Source organism: Phasianus colchicus, chromosome 5, assembly GCF_987193195.1.
Source record: "Phasianus colchicus chromosome 5, bPhaCol1.hap1.1, whole genome shotgun sequence".
Taxonomy (NCBI): domain Eukaryota; kingdom Metazoa; phylum Chordata; class Aves; order Galliformes; family Phasianidae; genus Phasianus; species Phasianus colchicus.
Window position 1 is genome coordinate 6344250 of NC_143440.1, and position 17275 is coordinate 6361524.

A 17275-nucleotide genomic window follows, 5' to 3' on the forward strand; every position below is an offset into this window, starting at 1 on the left:
CTTCTTGGCCTTTCTTGACAAGCGGGTGGAGATGTCTCTTTGTATTCTAATTACGTTGCCTGAGGAAGGGGTAAACTTTAACAATCCTTATTTCTCAGCTTATTGATGGAAATGCCTTGCCACTATGAGTCTGGATTTAATTTTGTGCATATGGAATTACCTGCTTCCTTGAGACACAGAGTTCAAAAGTTGCATGTTACGAAGCAGCCTATGAGTTGCACTTTTCTGAATACCACAAACTGTCAGGAGGTTGGTGTTTTTTGCAGGCAACTATAAGAGACTATAAATTCAAGGACAAAGAAATTGAGATGACTCTCAACTCCATGACTGCATGAAATCTGTTTGTTAGCAATGAGCATTACTAAATCCTTTGGGTCTGCCGTACAAGTCTTCAATGCATCAAGAAATGCAATAACTGAGAGCCATAGTACTTGTCTTCCTCTAGTATTGCACCAGCAGTGGATGGAGGAGAGGCATTTGTTGCCCATGGATTTTTGTGGGCTGAACTTTTGTGGGTAAGATTTTAGAAGCTCTCCTGCATACAAGATGAGAGTATGGTGAAGAAATGTATGTTCTCACTTTATTATATCTCATTTGAACACTTCCTTCTTCCTTCCCCTTGGAAGGCAAGAAACATGACATTTTGCATAAAGAAGGTAGTTTCTACCTTATCAATAGTCTTAATTCCAGTTTCTGACCTTCAAGCTTCCTGACTTTGCTTTAAAGATAACTTACATGCTCACGGTGCTTAAGAACAAAGAAGCTCATAAAATGAGATTTATGTGGAACAACCAAGGTTTATTGCTGCTTTTTTTTTTTCCTGGAAAAAAGTAAGCTTCAGTAGTGGATAATTGTACTGCTAAGTGATGTTCACTCTTGTTTGTTTTAGGACAAACTGGATGGATTTGTTCCTGCTCACTTTTTTGGCTGGTACCTGAAGGTAAGGATGAGTTCTTCTATTACATTTCTGTTACAGTGCTCATCTTCCTTTTAAAGCTTGGCTGCTTCTCTTCTAGTGATATCTGTCTTCATGATCAATTATATTAGGCAGTCATCTGTGAACTAGACTAAGTGTTTGTATTACATGAAAGACTCTTAGGTCATCTTATTTGTCAGTGTTACATTGACAAGCTCCTTCCTTCACCATAACTCATTTTGAGGTGAGATCAATAGAAGTCAAATCTTTTACTTCTGTTGCAAGATAAACTCTTGAATAACCTTTGAATGTAGAATATGGCGATGAAGACTGTTCAGAAAAGGGAGTGAAAATTGTTTGTTATGTAAGCATAGACACGTGATAAATGTGTCTATAAATTGCTCTGTTTGTGCTTTTTTTCTTCCATAAGCAAAAGTTTAGTGCTAGACACCGGGAGACTTTGGATTTAGATCAGTATATCTATGGCTTACTCTCATTTAGTGTACAGTATCTTTGTCTCAGAGAATTATATTAGAAACTTAAATATCAAAATAACATTTCAGCCTGTATTGGTTTTTAAAGTTGTGTCATACTGAGAGCTAATGTCTAAATAGGCAGTGCATGGTAAAAAGCTGTGAGGGAGTAGTAGCACACTCCTGAGGAGCTGGTTGGGGAGAGAATTCAAGATACCAGTCTGCTCGTGAGCTGTGTTGGTCTGGAAGAATCCTAGCTTTGATTAAGGAGACTTGGAAGGACATTTCCAAGCAGAAATGCTCAAGGTGATAACTCCTTGTCAACCTGCAGTCTGATTTCAGTTGCTCAGCATGCACCACATTGCTTCTATGTTACTAAACCAGAGGGAAACTGGCAGCTACGTGTCTTATTTGATGGTTAACATTTTTTTTCTATAAAAAGCTGGAAGTTTGGTGTGTTGTCTTTGTAGAGATGAACATGTGGTTTTGTATTGTCCTTCTTTGTGGTTTTATTTTGCCTCTTACGCTATATCTCCAAGCACCTGAATAGCAGTAGTGAAAATGAATATGCTTATTTCATCAGAAATTGCTGTGGGCCTCATTTGCTTTTGCATTGTTCAGATCATGTTTTCGTGTTTCTCTTGTTTTGACAGTAGGCTAAGATAATGCATACATTCTAGCACTGCTGTTCTGCTGAATCTTAAGGTTGGATGTGGGACAGGTTGCTCTTCCTTGCTCAATCTAATGCACTAGTTGTTACAAAGCATCCCCAAGTGTCCTGGCACAATCAGGGTTGAGGTATAGTACAGGTGACTCCTTCATAGTTTGCATTAAGCAGGCTTTGAAAAGCTTTTATTTGGAGCAATATTATAATGGTACTACTGTGGTGGTCAAGCACCTACTAATTTCATTCACTTAATGTAATTTCTTTCCCAATTAATTTCCATCTGCCGCCTTTATTCTTTCATGCATAGGTTTTAATATAATCTCTGATTGTCAGAATCTTTCCCCGCTGTTCAGAGGCTTGTAAAAATTAGGCCTTACTACATCATCACAGCATGAAAATAAGATTTTCATGAGCTTCCTGATCCTTTTCTGCTTACTATATACATGATATTCATTTGCAGAAGTAACTGGTAAGTAAATGCAACGTGTCCACTGTGTTTGAGGTTCAGAATTCTCGTATTCCTTAGATGATGAGTTTTGAAATAAGATAATTTGGCCATACCCTTTGGCAAAGCTGTAAATCTAAGAAGTATCTCTATACTATATGGAGTTTTTGATTTCTTAAGGATGTTAATGTAAGTGGTGTGTGGTACTGCTCTGTCCAGTGTGGAAACATTTTTGTAATTGCTTTCAGTATGTTGTGCAACTATTGTAGATCTTTGAAAGATTTTTCTCCCTTTTATAGACACTGATGATTCGAGACTGGTGGATGTGTATGATCATCAGTGTAATGTTTGAATTTCTGGAATACAGTCTGGAACACCAGCTTCCAAACTTCAGTGAATGTTGGTGGGATCACGTATGTACTGCATAAATCGTGATTTTTTTTTTTCCTAAACTGAGGTATATATTTTAAAGGGAGGAAGCAGGAAGTGGTGAGACCTAAATTATATTATATTCATTACCAAAAGCAGTGTTTAACACTGCAGCTTAGGGGCTTTGACTGTTCTCCATGTTGAACTTGTAATTTTGCAAGATTTCAGACTTCTCCATGGAATGGTAAAGTTACTCTTTGTGGTTTAGTATTTGTTTTGCTTCACTCCATACCAGCTAGAGACTCTAAGACAAACATTTTCAAATATTTGATGATGGTACAAACCATAAAATTGGAAATTAAGAGAAAGATAAACCTTAATGTTTATAGTTTCAGATAATTATTTTTCTTGTCTGTTAAGAAAACAGGCTCTGTACAGTTTATATCCAGCTCTTCCTTCTCTGCAAACCTGTCTTTACTGTTTTCTCTAAGCAGTAATTTACAGTGTTTAGAAGTCCTTGTATAACGTGTAAAAAAAGCTGTTTGAAAACACTAATGTTTGACCTTCCTGAAAAACTGCATGGTCTTTGCATTCAGAGTCCAGAATGGTTCATGTCATAAAACATTGCTTGTGAGTGTTTTTAAGCTCTATTGCTTAAAGTGGCATAGGTTTTTTTTCCCTTTATTTTTTCTTATTGAGGCTCATGTGAAATGTAAATTGGTTACTAAAGCAATCAAAATTCTCTGCATTCAGGGCCTGCAGCTCTGATTCTTACATTCTTAAGCTTGTACAGTTCTTTCTGAAGCTTGCAATGATTTGCTTCTTTGTAGTATTTATGAAAGTAAATACACATTGTATATATACTCCAAGCACAAGGTAGTTTGTCTTCAAAAAACTTCTAAGGAAGTTAACACTGTGCTCCTCTTCAAATAAAGAGGGCAGATTTTTTTTTATTTTTATTTTTATCAGCTCAGGGGCTCCATCTCCAGAATTAACGTTTGGCAAAAAGGCATAGCATGAGGAGAAATGACTTATTTCATATCCCAAGTTTAGAGATAAGTCACTTCTTTAGGAGGCAGCCTAAAGTTTAAGAAATATCTTACAAGTATTTTCAAATGCTTTTATGATGTGTTTCAAAAGTTATTATTTAACAATGTGGAGATGAACTGATAGTGAGTGGGAAGAAGTTTATTCTGTAGCAGAAGGAATGCTGCATCACTTATTTTTTCTGCTTTCAGTGGATAATGGATGTGATCTTATGTAATGGATTAGGAATTTACTGTGGGATGAAGACTCTTTCTTGGCTTTCTTTGAAAACATACAAATGGCAAGGACTTTGGAACATTCCTACATACAAGTAGGTTGGCATAGAAAGCAAGTCTGCAAGCAGTAGCAGTGTGCGAAGTTTGGGGTTCTGCATTAAGACCTTGATTATGAATAGGTTATTCTGTTAAAGTGAATAAAAGAATCTAATAAGTTGATACAGCATGGAAGCTTGTGAATGATGATGTTGTTTAACTTGCAAATGACATTATTAAAAATAAGCATGTTTGTCAAGAGCGTTGCCTGAAATCTAGGAATGAGGACATCTTGCGGGAATGAGATTATAAAATGAAATTGTAACTGAAGGAGCAAGAAACCAAATCAGGATCAGGCTCTTATTTATAGCAAGGATCTATTTGATCCTCATGCAAATAATGCATTCCTAGTAATTGTAACTTCATACTAATTGGACCACTTAAACTAATAACTGTGTAAAGCCCATATATTCTTCTGCCAGTTGTGAGTTATCTTTTTCTGTAGCGTGTTCTTGCTCAGCAAAGCAGAACAGAGGAACTGCTTCATACAGTGGATGCGATATATTAAAATTTAAAATGATAAGCACAATAGCAGGCTTTTCCTGGAAAGAAAACCAAGTAAAAATAATTTCAGTAAGCATTGTTCTTATGCAAAATATCTTATTTTACTGCATATGTGGATCAGTGTCAGAAATGGAAATGATGGTAGATGTCTCTAATCTGCCATTTCTTAAAATTCTAACAGTGTGTTCTGTCTTTCTTTCAGAGGTAAAATGAAGAGAATTGTCTTCCAGTTCACCCCATATAGCTGGGTCAAATTTGAGTGGAAGCCGGCATCCAGCTTACGGAGATGGCTAGCAGTTTGTGGCATTATCTTTGTAGTAAGGAAACTTCTCTGTCTTGTCTTCTCTGTGGTCTGGTTTAATACTTTGTAATCCTTGAGCAACTACAAAGGGTGACTTAGGCTGACGCTCTGGTGTGGTGATGTTTCTTTATTTGAGGCAAGAGGAGATCACTTCTGAATCCTGCAGAAAAGTTTCCACATCTCTAGTACCATCTAGATTCATTGCATAAATATTTTTTCTTGCTATGCAACACTGATTAGCAATATGAACAATTTAAACTGCAGTTTACACACTATTCAGTGAGTAACCTCCTACCAAAAACATTGGCTTTGGATGAAATGTTTTTTTTCCTCTCTGTGTTAAACAGATACAATACCATGTTACAACTGGAGATAAATGTGACCGAAGCCTCAGTCTGCTGTATGTTATCTGCACAGCATGCCTCCTGAAGTGTGCAGTTTTTTTTTACATTTTTATTCAGACTGTAATTTTAGTCTGATAACAGATAATACTGTTATTGTAAATTTTTTTTGTTTTACTGAACTCGTGGCAGTGCTAATGGTACCCAGCTTGACCAGTTTGTCTACATAAGGCAGTTTACCCAAAATAAAAGACTGGCATATCTGTCATTTACAATACTTTGACAGTCTGCCTCCTTGATTTAGCCATCTGTGGGCTATGCTGGGGAATGCATTGTCTTGAGTTCCTAACATCCACTTTATGATTGCAGGTATCATATAGATGGTATGGATGTGGGGGGTAAGCTTAGCATTTTAAAATGTTTTTCCTCCACTCTTGCCCCTTGTCACTTAGGGGCCTTTGGCCTCTGTGGTATCCATGAGATGTTGCATGACTCAGTTTTGAGCAACTTGGGTTTATTTCAATTCAGTGACTGTGAAATTTAACTTGAAGACAGAAACAAATAATAACCACAGAAAACTTTGATGCTTTTAGTGATTCCAGATACAGTGAGCATTCATTACAATAGGCTTTTGTATTAATACTGTGGTACTGGATATAACTGGTTTGTGTTTTTTAAAGAGTTAGCTAAAACAACCTACTTGATCATCTTGAAATATATCAAATATGAATTCTGGTGGTGGCTTATTTGAGTGTCTGTCTGTTGAGGTTCCTTGTTAAGATTTGCTGAGTGAGCCACATCAGTCAGCTTGTAAGCCACCACTGCCTTTCTTTCATCTCGCACTGTTGTCAGAATGCTGATCTGAGTGCTTCAGGAGCTGTATACTGTCTGTAAATAAGGAAGCAACATAAAGCAGTGCCTGCAGGAAGTGTTAGGCAGTTTGAAGACTTGGTCAGTTGAATGCAAGTTTAAATGACACATTTTGTGCTACATAAAACAAGTTCACATAATGCAACAGGCTTGCTGAGATTCCTGTAATATATGGAATATATGACATATATATGCCTGTATAGAAAGTACTTGTTTCCTTCAGTGATTCCTTTGTACATATCCAACTCTTTGCACTCTGAGGAAATAATGTTTTTAGATGCAGGAGTGTTCTGTAGCTGAGAGGTTCCCCTGAGTTTATACTAATCTTTTGGATGTTTCTTTTAGCAAAGCATAGCTTCAGCTGACTTCCAGTTTGTGGACAGCTTCATGTATTTGCATGTACTTCTCTATTAAGCAACACTTAATGTCTTTTATTATTGTTTATTTTGAAATGGGAAATTGTCTACTTGCTCACTTAAGCATATTTTGCTATTAACGTGTAACCAGAGCTCCAAAGTTGGCTTTGGCAGCAGTGTTGCCATAACTGTGTTTAACAGTGTGAAGCAAACATACAGAAACTGCTTATGGCTCTTGATTTGCTTTTTTTGTTTTGTTCCCTAAGTCAGATTTTAAATGATAGTGAAAGGACAAGTTTTTGCTTCTAGGGTTAGTTGCAAGTCGTTTTGGAGGTACTTCAAATTCCTGGTAAACTTGTTCAAATCTAGAGATAATGCTTGGCAGGGTTTCTGTTGCATCCTCTGCCCTGTGCAAGTGCATACATTTTACTACCTCTCCCTACACATTCAAAAAATAAAAATTAAAAAACAGCAACAACAAATCACTGTTGCTGCTGACGATGGTGGGCTCAGTGGTACCAAGTAAGATACTGTGGAGTTAGTGAAATAGTTGGGGAGGAGTGAGGCAGGGATAGAGGGAGATTCCAGGCTTCGTTCAGTGAAGTCTTCTGAATATAATTAAAATGTACTTTCTCTCAGTTTTTATTGGCAGAGCTGAACACATTTTATTTGAAGTTTGTCCTTTGGATGCCGCCAGAACACTACTTGGTCCTGTTACGGCTTGTCTTTTTTGTCAATGTGGGAGGTGTGGCTATGAGGGAGATCTACGACTTCATGGATGACCCGTAAGCCAGTCCTCTTGTGTATATACCGTGTCAATCTTCACTTGCTTTATTTTGAATTTGCACTGATTTGCTCCAGCTTGTTGGCATCCATCTCAGCTTGTTGGGAACAAAAAGATCCAACCTCACAGCATCTTCTTTGTTTTCTTTTGGTTTGGAGGTAAAGTTCTGACTGCATCTGGTTAGAGAAGAGCTGTTATTAAGGGCATTTCATGTGCACTGTTTTTAACATCTGCTTTTTATAAAATTATTGTTCTTTTGAGACAGTGATGTGTAAATTAGCTGGAGTGCCACTGGCTTGTGGGTGGAGGAGTACTGAACTCCATATTCAGGTTGATAGCCAGGAACTATAGTCCTTAGTAGTACCTTCTAAGGACAGCAGGGCCTAAACTCAGAATCTGTTTCTTAGAGTTGCTTCTTTTCTTGAGCTGTCTTCCAGCTTGTTCCTGGTCCCCTGGAGCTTTCATGGCACGCTCTTGCAGCATAGTAGACCCTGTAGCAAAGAATATTGCACCCATACACAACAGTGCATGTACTTTCAGACTGTTCCTACTTAAACATCATATTTGTCCTTGCTGCTTTTTTCTGCAGACCATAAAAGACCAGAGAATGCTTTGTTCTCAAAATCACATTTTCTTTTAAGTTTCAGTAGTAATGTCACAAATTGCCTGAGCCCATATCTTAAGTCTAAGACAACATCTGGCTTCAAGAAGTATTCATTATCTGTCACTGACCAACACAAAAAGTGTCTGTGTTCAGAATTTAGGGTTCCAACATTCTCTGAAGATCAGTTTCCATTACAAGGCTTTGACTCCTAGAACTGGAAAGAAGGGTCAACTCACATTGCTTAGGCGGATTTTGGGACATTCAGCAGTGGCAGGCTGCCCCCCTGCCTTTGGTGTTGGACCTACTGGTTTGGGACGTGCCTCCATCTCAAAGGTAAGAAGAAGTCTCTGCCTCTCATTGGTGAGCTCCTTTCCTTAGAAACACTCCCCCATCTTCTGGTCCTTGTGTTTGGGTTGGGAAAAAAACAGCTCCTTTGCCCTGTATTCGACCACATGGCATGGCATTGAAATATAGGAGAATCATCAGTCACCAATGCCTCGTTGCTGATTCAGTTTGTTGCCATTCTCTCAATGAGCTGGAGAAATTCATCAAGCAAGCAGAGACTCTCATCCTGAAGTGCATGTCTTCATCATTGCCACCACCAGTGTTCTGTTTCTCTTGATGGGTAAGATGATTAACTTCCTCTCTTCTGAGGTTCACGGCTCTGCTTGATGCACCACAGACCTGACCTCACCTGTTCATGAAACATGGCAGAACCTAGCATATGTTCTTACCCAGTACCTGCTCTGCAAATATTTTTTGCAACTGGACTTTGATTCCTTTGTGTGTTTCATGTTGCCTAAGCAGAGATGATCTTGCCCCCATTTTTACCAACTTAACTGAGCCAAGGAACTCGGTGGAGTTGCGTGATGGATTCTTGCTGTTGTGTTGTAGGGAGAAGCTGCTGGGGAGGAACAGGCTGTACTGGAAGCTCCTAGCTAACAGCACATGAGAAACATTCATGACTTTTTCCTTTTGGAAACGCACTCAACATCTTAATGGACGAAGGTTGGAGTATTCCACAGACCTTCCTTTTCAGAATTGTGGCACACTGCCTTGTTTGTTGTTAATGAAATTGTCTGAGATTAATCTGATCAGGTCTCTTCAGCTATTGTTGTGACATTTAGTTTGGAAAGTAGTGAAGTTCAAATACAAAAGACTATTTTTCATTTGGGATTCTTAGAATCTGCAGGCAGTTCAAGGACTGCTGGTAGAAGATTAAGGCGAGCGTGCTGACAAAATATCTACATATAAGGAAATACTCCAGGAAGAGTGGTTCTTGAGGCTATATTCTAACTCTTAACCTATGCTGTGCTCCTATATCAATTTGCATGCTGCTGCCTCAATTCTTGAGGACTGACCACATGAAATGTTCCTGGCCAGAAATTCTTCAGAGTAGGAAGGCCTGTAGCAGTTGACCTTGCCATACCTTTCTGGTTTCTAGTCTTTGTGTCTCTTCCACCAATCTGCATTAAGGCCATGAATTTTAAACTCATTCATCTAATAAAGACGGACTTTTCTGTAAAAACCTTCATGAGTAGAAGGGCAGGAAACCAAATCTTCCTCAGCAGCCATAGTGTCTGCGCAGCTCTTCTGTTGGGGTTACCTTCAGCTCTTCTGTCAGTGTGATCTCATAGGCTAGTGAAAGAAAATGATGCCAAAAAGGAAGCAGATCAGCAAAGTAAAAAGCTGACACAGTCATCTGAGCAGCTTGATTTTGCAGTGAGAGATGTGCTGTTTGTTTTTCTCTGTCTGCATGTTAGAACTGGTTTCTACCCAGTTAATCTCATACCGGATGATCCACCTGGAGCAGTTTCTGAAATCCCTTCACCAAAGTTGGTTTAGACAGGATACTTTTAAGTGCAGTGCACTCATTCCATCTACATCAACAATAATCTATACTTGGTTTACTGTATTATATATCTTTTTCCAGTGTATTCGGACCATTTTGTGTAGTTTGAACTTATGCATTGGTTTCAAATGTGGCTCTTGGGCCTCATGTTAAAGCAAATGTTTATTTCGTGTGCTTGACTTGCTGTGACTCCTCTGGATTCAGGAAAGCATCACAGAAGAGGAAAAGGATGCTCTGTTTGCTTCCATGCTTAGATTCCTTCTCAGATACTTAGAATCCAAGGGGATTTGGTGGAGCAGATATGGCTGAGCAAAAGGGAAATGCCTGCCAAAGGAAAGGCGCTCTCCCCAGAGCAGCTGCTGGCAACAGAGGGGAGGAAGGGAAGAGAAGCTGGGAGCAAACATGCAATCACAGCTCCCTCTGCCCAAGCACAGTTTGAGGTACCTGGGAGCCTGTTCTGACCTGAGCAAGCTGGGCGGTGTAGCAGCTGAAGGTGACAGCGTGTCAACAGGCTTGTTTCTCCACCTAGAAAAAAGAAGCATTAGCTGAGCAGCCAGTCTCCAAGGACAATCCTGATCAGGGATTTGTTAAGTTTTCTCTTTTTTCATTGCAAGACAAAAGTGTCAAGGAAATACAGCTCAAAGGACTCAGTGAACACTGCAATATTCAGCAGCTTGGTTCCTCAGCCAGACATAAGCAGTCACAGATCAGAGTAGAATATTCTATTCTGTAATGCCGTAAAAGTAACGCAGAGGTATCTGAACATACCCACTCCTCTCTCCCCAGCCCAATGAAGGTTTATTGTATTTCTTTGCTCCCCATCTCCTCTGTCCCACGTGAGTAATTCTGCCACTTTGCACTGAGTTACTCCTAGATGGAACACACATCTTGTGCTGTAATAGGAGTGGAATAACCTGGTAAGATGGACAAAAAAAAGAGAAGAAGCCTAGTAGGAAAGTGAACATCAAAGCACACCATAGTAAGGAAGGGCTGGGCCCCTCTGCAACTAGATTCAGAAGCTGGGTGGTGGAAAAACAGAAGTTTAGTGGGAAGGGAAGTCATCTAAATGATGCAGCAGTCTTTGCAGCACGCCCACGTACACCGGTGATGCTACAGTGGGTAGGATTTCAGTGCATTCCAAGGCACTGAAGAGGTGTTGTGCTGCCCAAACCGAACCATACCTGATACACAAATCGCCTGGTCTGATGGGTTAGTAAGCTGTAAAAATGTCAAGTCTAGAAATGACATAGGGTCAAGAAATAGAGGATCTAGCTAACTTTGATCAAACAACTTACCAAGATTTCTAGCAATAATCTATTGTTTATAGGGGTGCTGAGATATCCTGAGAGGCATTCCATAGCTATTTCATTTTTATATATTTCCCATGCAGGGGTAGGAGACCTGGAAGACAGTGAATGCATCTCCAGTCTGTTGTTCTGCCATCACAGCCTCTGAGTAGATGTCTTGATTCTGCTGCAGTTTAATTTCTAGCACTACTGATTGATGACTCCTTCACTAGGCTAGTACAGAACGTTGCAGCTTCTGATTTGCTTTTCTGCTGCTGATTAAAAACAAACCCTGGGAATTAAATGTGAAGCACATTTTTGTCCCAAGAACACCTTTCTCGTGTCTTCTAGTGTCTTACCTAGTTGTCATGTTATTAAGCTTTCATCTTTTAAAATCCCCTCAGAGGTCGTTAGTGACAGCTCATTAAATACCTGTTCGGGAACGAAGTAAGTTTTAGAATGCATTTAAATGGGGATTGAATTCACTTACTGCCATGTGACTTGGTATTTGCACAAGTAACCACGGAGTAGAGCTCCCACTTCATACCTTACCCCAAATCTCAAGCTGGCTGAACAATTGGATTTACTAGTACTGTGAAAGTGGGAGTACTTTCTTGAATCAAATAATGTTGAAGTTTTAACTTTTGAAGTGTTTTCTGAGCCTCTGAGAAGAAACTAATACCAATGTGAAAATCATGTACATATGTACATGTAATCCAAACCAGACTTCTAGAATTGTGCGAAGCTGAAAGAAATGATTACCTTAGCAGTTCTTTTACGAAAGAATATTTCTCTGAATGCCTACTTTTATGGTAATAGTTTTGTTTTATCTATGTATGTTATAGGAAATTCCATAAGAAATTGGGTCAGCAGGCTTGGCTGGTTGCTGCTATTACTGCCACGGAGTTTCTGATTGTTGTGAAGTACGATCCCTATACACTCACACTGTCTCTTCCTTTCTACATTACCCAGTGCTGGATCTTAGGGATTATACTCGTGCTCACCTGGACAGCCTGGCGGTTTTTTATTCGGTAAGAGCAGTTTGATGTGCTACGTGCAGGTCTGGCCTGGGTCTTCAAGGAAAATGTTTAGACATCTGTTCAGCAGCATGTTGGATGTTGAATATAGGCTGTGATTAGACTTCAGTGCCTCCTGAAGAGACCCTACAACTCTTTTGGATGAGTAGAGCTACAGTGTTTTTCTCTTAAGAATTATTTAATAAGGAAGGAGTTTTCCATGTGTGATCTTGGCAGCTTTCCTTATGGGAAACTGGTAAGCTCCGGTCTTTGTGGGACTGCATACGTTACTGTTGCTGTAGAAGCAGATGAACAGTTTAATGTCTGATTGCATCTGACTGCCCTGGCTGAATGGGAGCAGCCACTGAGATCGGTGTTTTGTTTTCTTTTGTGCTGTGATTTAGATGAGTCTGAGTTGTTTTACAACTTCATTGCAAGAACAGACTGCTGCATTGTAATTGTGTGAGCAACAAGTAAGCCAACTTAAACCTATTGGGTTTAGACGCTGTTCTGTGCAAATAAAATAAATGAGCAAAAACAGCACAAGGCTGAAATGATTACGGTGATCTCTGGTGCAGTAGCAGCACTCATTGATCTTGAACATGCTGGTATGATTCTGAAAGAAGTGAAAATAGCCAGACTACTGCAAGTAGTTCGTAGTAATTCAAGTGAATCAGTGCCATCAGTGACTTCAGAAATGTACAGCCAAAGTATTCAAATGGTTTAAGTATTCCAAGGGCACTGGCATCTGGATCAGAGTTACTTTATTGTTTTCATAGTATGTTGAAACTGTTTATTCACATCACTGATACACATCTGCTTTTCTTTTTAGAGATATCACGTTGCGATATAAGGAGATAAGGCGACAGAAGCAAGAGCACAGATATGAAAAGGACAAATGCTTGAGCAATGGTGATGGACATTCTTCAATATTGGATGAACAGAATGGGAGCAAACTAAGGGAAAGGAAATTTTGAGCAGTGGTCAAAGGGCTAAAAAGAACTCATAGTGCCCAAGTTGGCTTGGTGGACAGTTTCAACCTTAACCTACCTAACTTGTAATTTTCACTGTTAGTTTTCCAAGGTGTGAAAATCATTTTGAGGAGATGATGTCACTTTGACATGCACACCCTTTCTAGTCATGTACACCTAGTCAGAGTCGGAGAAAGTCTGTGTAGAGGGAAGTCAGAACCAACACCATCGCAATGAGGTGGGATCTTCGTCCAAGTGTGCTGCTTGCCTTCCTTGCAAAACAAGTTTTGGAGACAAGGGGCTTTAAAACAAAGCGCAAAAGGAATCTGGCAGATTACTTTCAGTTAACTGTGAGATTCTATTTTGACATTTGGGCATTAGGAATGCACGGCACAGGAAATGAATTTTGTGTCTTCTGCTGAAACTACTTTGAGGTGTGGAGTCAGATTATATAATATGTTCAACCACCAATTAACAGAACTGTGGCGAGATAAACAGATTAACTGAAGCTTGTGAACAAGTTGCATTACTTGCACAGAATGTAATGCAGTACACTACTGTTACAACCCCCCTAATGTGGGGGTTATTGCCTTTCTCTAAACTGACTTTCAATGTCCTGGAATAGCTTACAATAATTTTATGTTTTATCACAGCTCTAGGGAGACAGAAGACTTCTCCTTACGCTTTTCTGTTTTTTTTTTTTTAATCTTGGTCATCTCTTAAAGGTAAGGGAAGTTTAAATAAGAAAGGTCAGCCTGCCTTCTGTTTGCTTCATGGAGTAAAATCTATTATTAACAGAAAAATGGAGTTACTCCATCAGTCTTAAGTTATTTGCCTTATTCTCAGCTCTTTTACTTTGCTTGCCAAGAGGATTTCATTCTTGGTGTCTGCTGTACAAAGCATGTCCTGTTCTGCCATCCTTCAGAGCTGTCCTGTCCCTTCTAAGGTGACTCTGGACTGAGCAATCTCCTGAGTCCAGCTGGAAAAGGCATTCTCTGCAGTCCTGCAGAAAACAGCTGTTACCGTGCTGCCATCCATGCCAAAAGAGGAAACTGAAGGGAAGTGCATCCAGTCTTCCCTGAGCAGCATGTAGCACTGGAGATCTACAGTCCAAACTAGACAGCGTTTTTGCTCGTGACTCAGCATCTAGGAAAAGAAATTAGGAGCCTTGGCTGCATTTTTTTCAGGGTCATTATTCCAAAATGTAAGTGCTGCAACTAAGCATCAGTTTTGTAACCCATGCTCTAAGCCTTTGCATTGGCCTCTAAGGCACTGATGTAATGGTATCACTGTTTAAGTACAATGATCTAATCTGGCTGTTGAAAGATGTTTTTCAGGGAAGTGTTTATCCTGAAGAAAGTGATATAACACCAGTAACATTTAAAAAGGATAGCCCCCAAAATTCTAAGTGGCAGGAGACTTGAGATGCTGCTGGATAGTAAACATCCACATTTCCAATCCATTTTGGTCTTGCACATGGAGAGCCACCAAAATAAATCTGGCATTTCTCTTAGGTTTATGGAGTGACCTAAATATTTTCTGACCCTGAAGAATGGACACAGCAATAGGGCAGTCCTCAGTGAACGGAACAGTTCGGTTGCATCTGAAGAGCTCAACAAATGAAGCAGATTTGATGGGCCCTTGGGGCTGCCCCAGTTGCTTAGCAGACAGAGAGGAGGATGATCATTTTGAGAACGAAGCATCCGGCTTTGTTCTTGAGTACATACAGTTCACTGTGGATAGTCGCTCAATGGATAGTCAACTCAAAGTCAGCTCTTAAATCATAGTATTTTGCTGCTGTGAGGTAGTGAAGAATAAATGGCCATGTAACTAGGTGCTGACAAATTTATAAATGGGCAGACAGTGCTGAGTTGAGCAAGTATTTATTTGTATGCCATTTCAGCCTGAGTCGTTCTCATTTCTGGCTTTCCACCATTCTTAGGAACTGTTGACTGATTGATTGGTAGCTTGTACCAGTGTGTTGTGCTTGTGTAGTCCCAGGCTCAGGTCAGTATATTTCCATTCCTTCTCTGCTGATTAACACTGTGGTCCCCACTCTCTCTCTTTGCAGTACGTTCATCTGAGTCTGTTTTGTGAATTGGGTGGTTACAGGCACACTGAGGAGGATCTGTCACTGTACCTTCCTCCTCCTCCCCACCCTGCCAAAGACACACTGAGGTACTTCAGAAACAACTGCTGAAGAATCCCTGTTCCCCAGTAACAGTTCTGGAGCTTTGAATTAATACATAAAACACTGACTTTGTGTTTGTCTACTTCTGTTTTATCAGCTTTTATGGTTAGTCTGAACTGAACCAGTATAATAAAGCAGTGTTTGCTGGTGTGTTTTGGTACAATGTGTTCATGCTCCTGGTTTATCTTGCTTGTCACCTCACAAGGACTGAGGGGACTTGGTCTGAATTCCCTTTGGTACAAAGACTATCAAAGGTTTTGGTGCCTTAAGGTAATTACCCTGTCCAGATGTTCAGAAAAATGGATTTTAGAAATGCTTGGTCCACGCTTGTAATTCGGGAATGCATATTGCAGTGCATTTACAAGGAAGATCAGCAGTGTCTTGTTCAGAACACACCTCTGTGTGTTACAGATAGTAGCAGCAGCTTGGCTCCTTGTTGCTGATGATGTGATGCTCCACCAAACAGCCATGGAGCTGTGGCTGTGAGAGCAGAGCTGCTGGAAGGTCTCTGGGCATATTCAGCACAGCACATCCATATGTATGAAGCCATAGGTATTGTCCTTGCTTGCGAAGCACTGAGTCATGTCTACCTGTTCTTGGCATCATCATCAGCTCCTGGCACAGGTACTCTTTATTTATTTGTTAAGCTGGATGCAGTCTGCAGACAGTGGCCCGTGCTCCCCTGCATGTATGTGCTAGGTGACGGAGCAGCAGTGATGTTCCTGCAGGGAAGTAAGCCAAGGGAGGATGCAGCATCTGTTGGTGCTCTTGAGTGCTCCCTGTGCTGCTGAGAGACTTCAGTCAAGAGATTCTGGGTTCTGACCACTACCTGAATCACCTGAGTGTTCACGTTTAAAGGCTTTATCAATTGATGTCATTGAGATGCTGCTATTCAGTTTATCCTAAGGCTTGAGCAAAGCACAAAAGCGATAATATACTGCCATTTGCTAGCAACATGAAGCTGATGTTTTACAGGCTACCTGGCACCTACACGAAGCCAGATCCATCTTCAGATACCAAACTCGGGTCATCAGAGGTGACCAAAACAGCCAGATTGATTTAGGTTGAAAATGACGTTCTAGGGGTCAGTGATGGACGAGACCCCAGCAGAGGGTGCTGGTGGCCTGGGCTGCCAGAATTAATGCTCTGTTGCGATTCTGGGAGCTAGGGGAGGAAGCCATCGCTCCCTGGGGCTTTGTATAGCGGGAGGAAGGGATGCGTTTGGGTTGGATGAACACAGGGTTTCAGCTGTAAGGTGAAGCTCTTTTCCCATTCATAGCGTTTTGGGGCTACAGTGAGAACTTGGTCTGTTGGTTTTTCTTTCCAATCACGGGAACCTTTTAAAAAAGGGCACTAGTCCTTGGAAAGGAATTATCTGGTGGGAAATGGGTGGTGAGTTTTCCCACCAACCAAGGGTCTTTTGCAGCATCACACTGCTCCCTGTGCCAGCTGAGACGTTGCCCGGCTTTTCCTTCCTCCCCAGATGGCATGCATGATGTTATTCATTTTTCTCCCCATTCTAACAAAGTGAGTCTCTCTGTGTTTAAAATACTTCTAGCTTTGGAGCTCAGGTGAGGCAAAGAAAGTTCTCTCCGTCCCTGCTGCATAGAATCAGGTGTAGGAGAGCTTTGGCTGATGCCCGGCTGGTGTTTGCCACAACGCGCAGCACCTGCCAGCGAGCGGAGCTCTGGGTCTGTACTGCTGGGAGGGCTTTTGGGGACAAATCCCAGTAAGCGTCGCTTGGTGCTTTGGGATGAGGGAGAGGGGGGCTGATGGGTTTTATTTCCGACCCCAAAGGAGCCGAGGGAGGGGAAGGAGAACGGAGGTGGTTTCTCTCCCGCAGCGCTGGGGAGGAACGAGCAGCCTGGAAGCCTGCATTAAGGGCAGGCAGGGATCCAAATATTCGGCTCCCGGGGACCGGTTTCATTCCGCAGCCCCTAAAAAGGTGGAGAGCGTCCCTTTGGGAGAGGT

At 40.8% G+C, this 17275-nt stretch overlaps 1 protein-coding gene across 7 annotated transcripts in view; it reads left to right on the forward strand.

Moving 5' to 3' along the window:
- Positions 1-15467, forward strand: part of PTDSS2 (phosphatidylserine synthase 2) — a 36146-nt gene extending 20679 nt beyond the window's left edge. For 2 of the 7 annotated variants that reach the window (XM_031607358.2, XM_090140233.1), the window contains exons 6-12: positions 890-940; positions 2801-2914; positions 4109-4227; positions 4935-5049; positions 7240-7385; positions 11972-12157; positions 12975-15467. In XM_031607358.2, coding sequence (XP_031463218.1) covers positions 890-940; positions 2801-2914; positions 4109-4227; positions 4935-5049; positions 7240-7385; positions 11972-12157; positions 12975-13119 — 876 coding nt within the window. In that variant the 3' untranslated portion in view covers positions 13120-15467. Of the gene's footprint in view, positions 1-889; positions 941-2800; positions 2915-4108; positions 4228-4934; positions 5050-7239; positions 7386-8141; positions 8997-11971; positions 12158-12974 lie in introns of those variants that run through there. The other 5 variants (XR_016466632.1, XR_016466634.1, XR_016466633.1 and 2 more) reach the window with 5 other exon arrangements.
- The last annotated feature ends 1808 nt before the right edge of the window (positions 15468-17275 follow it).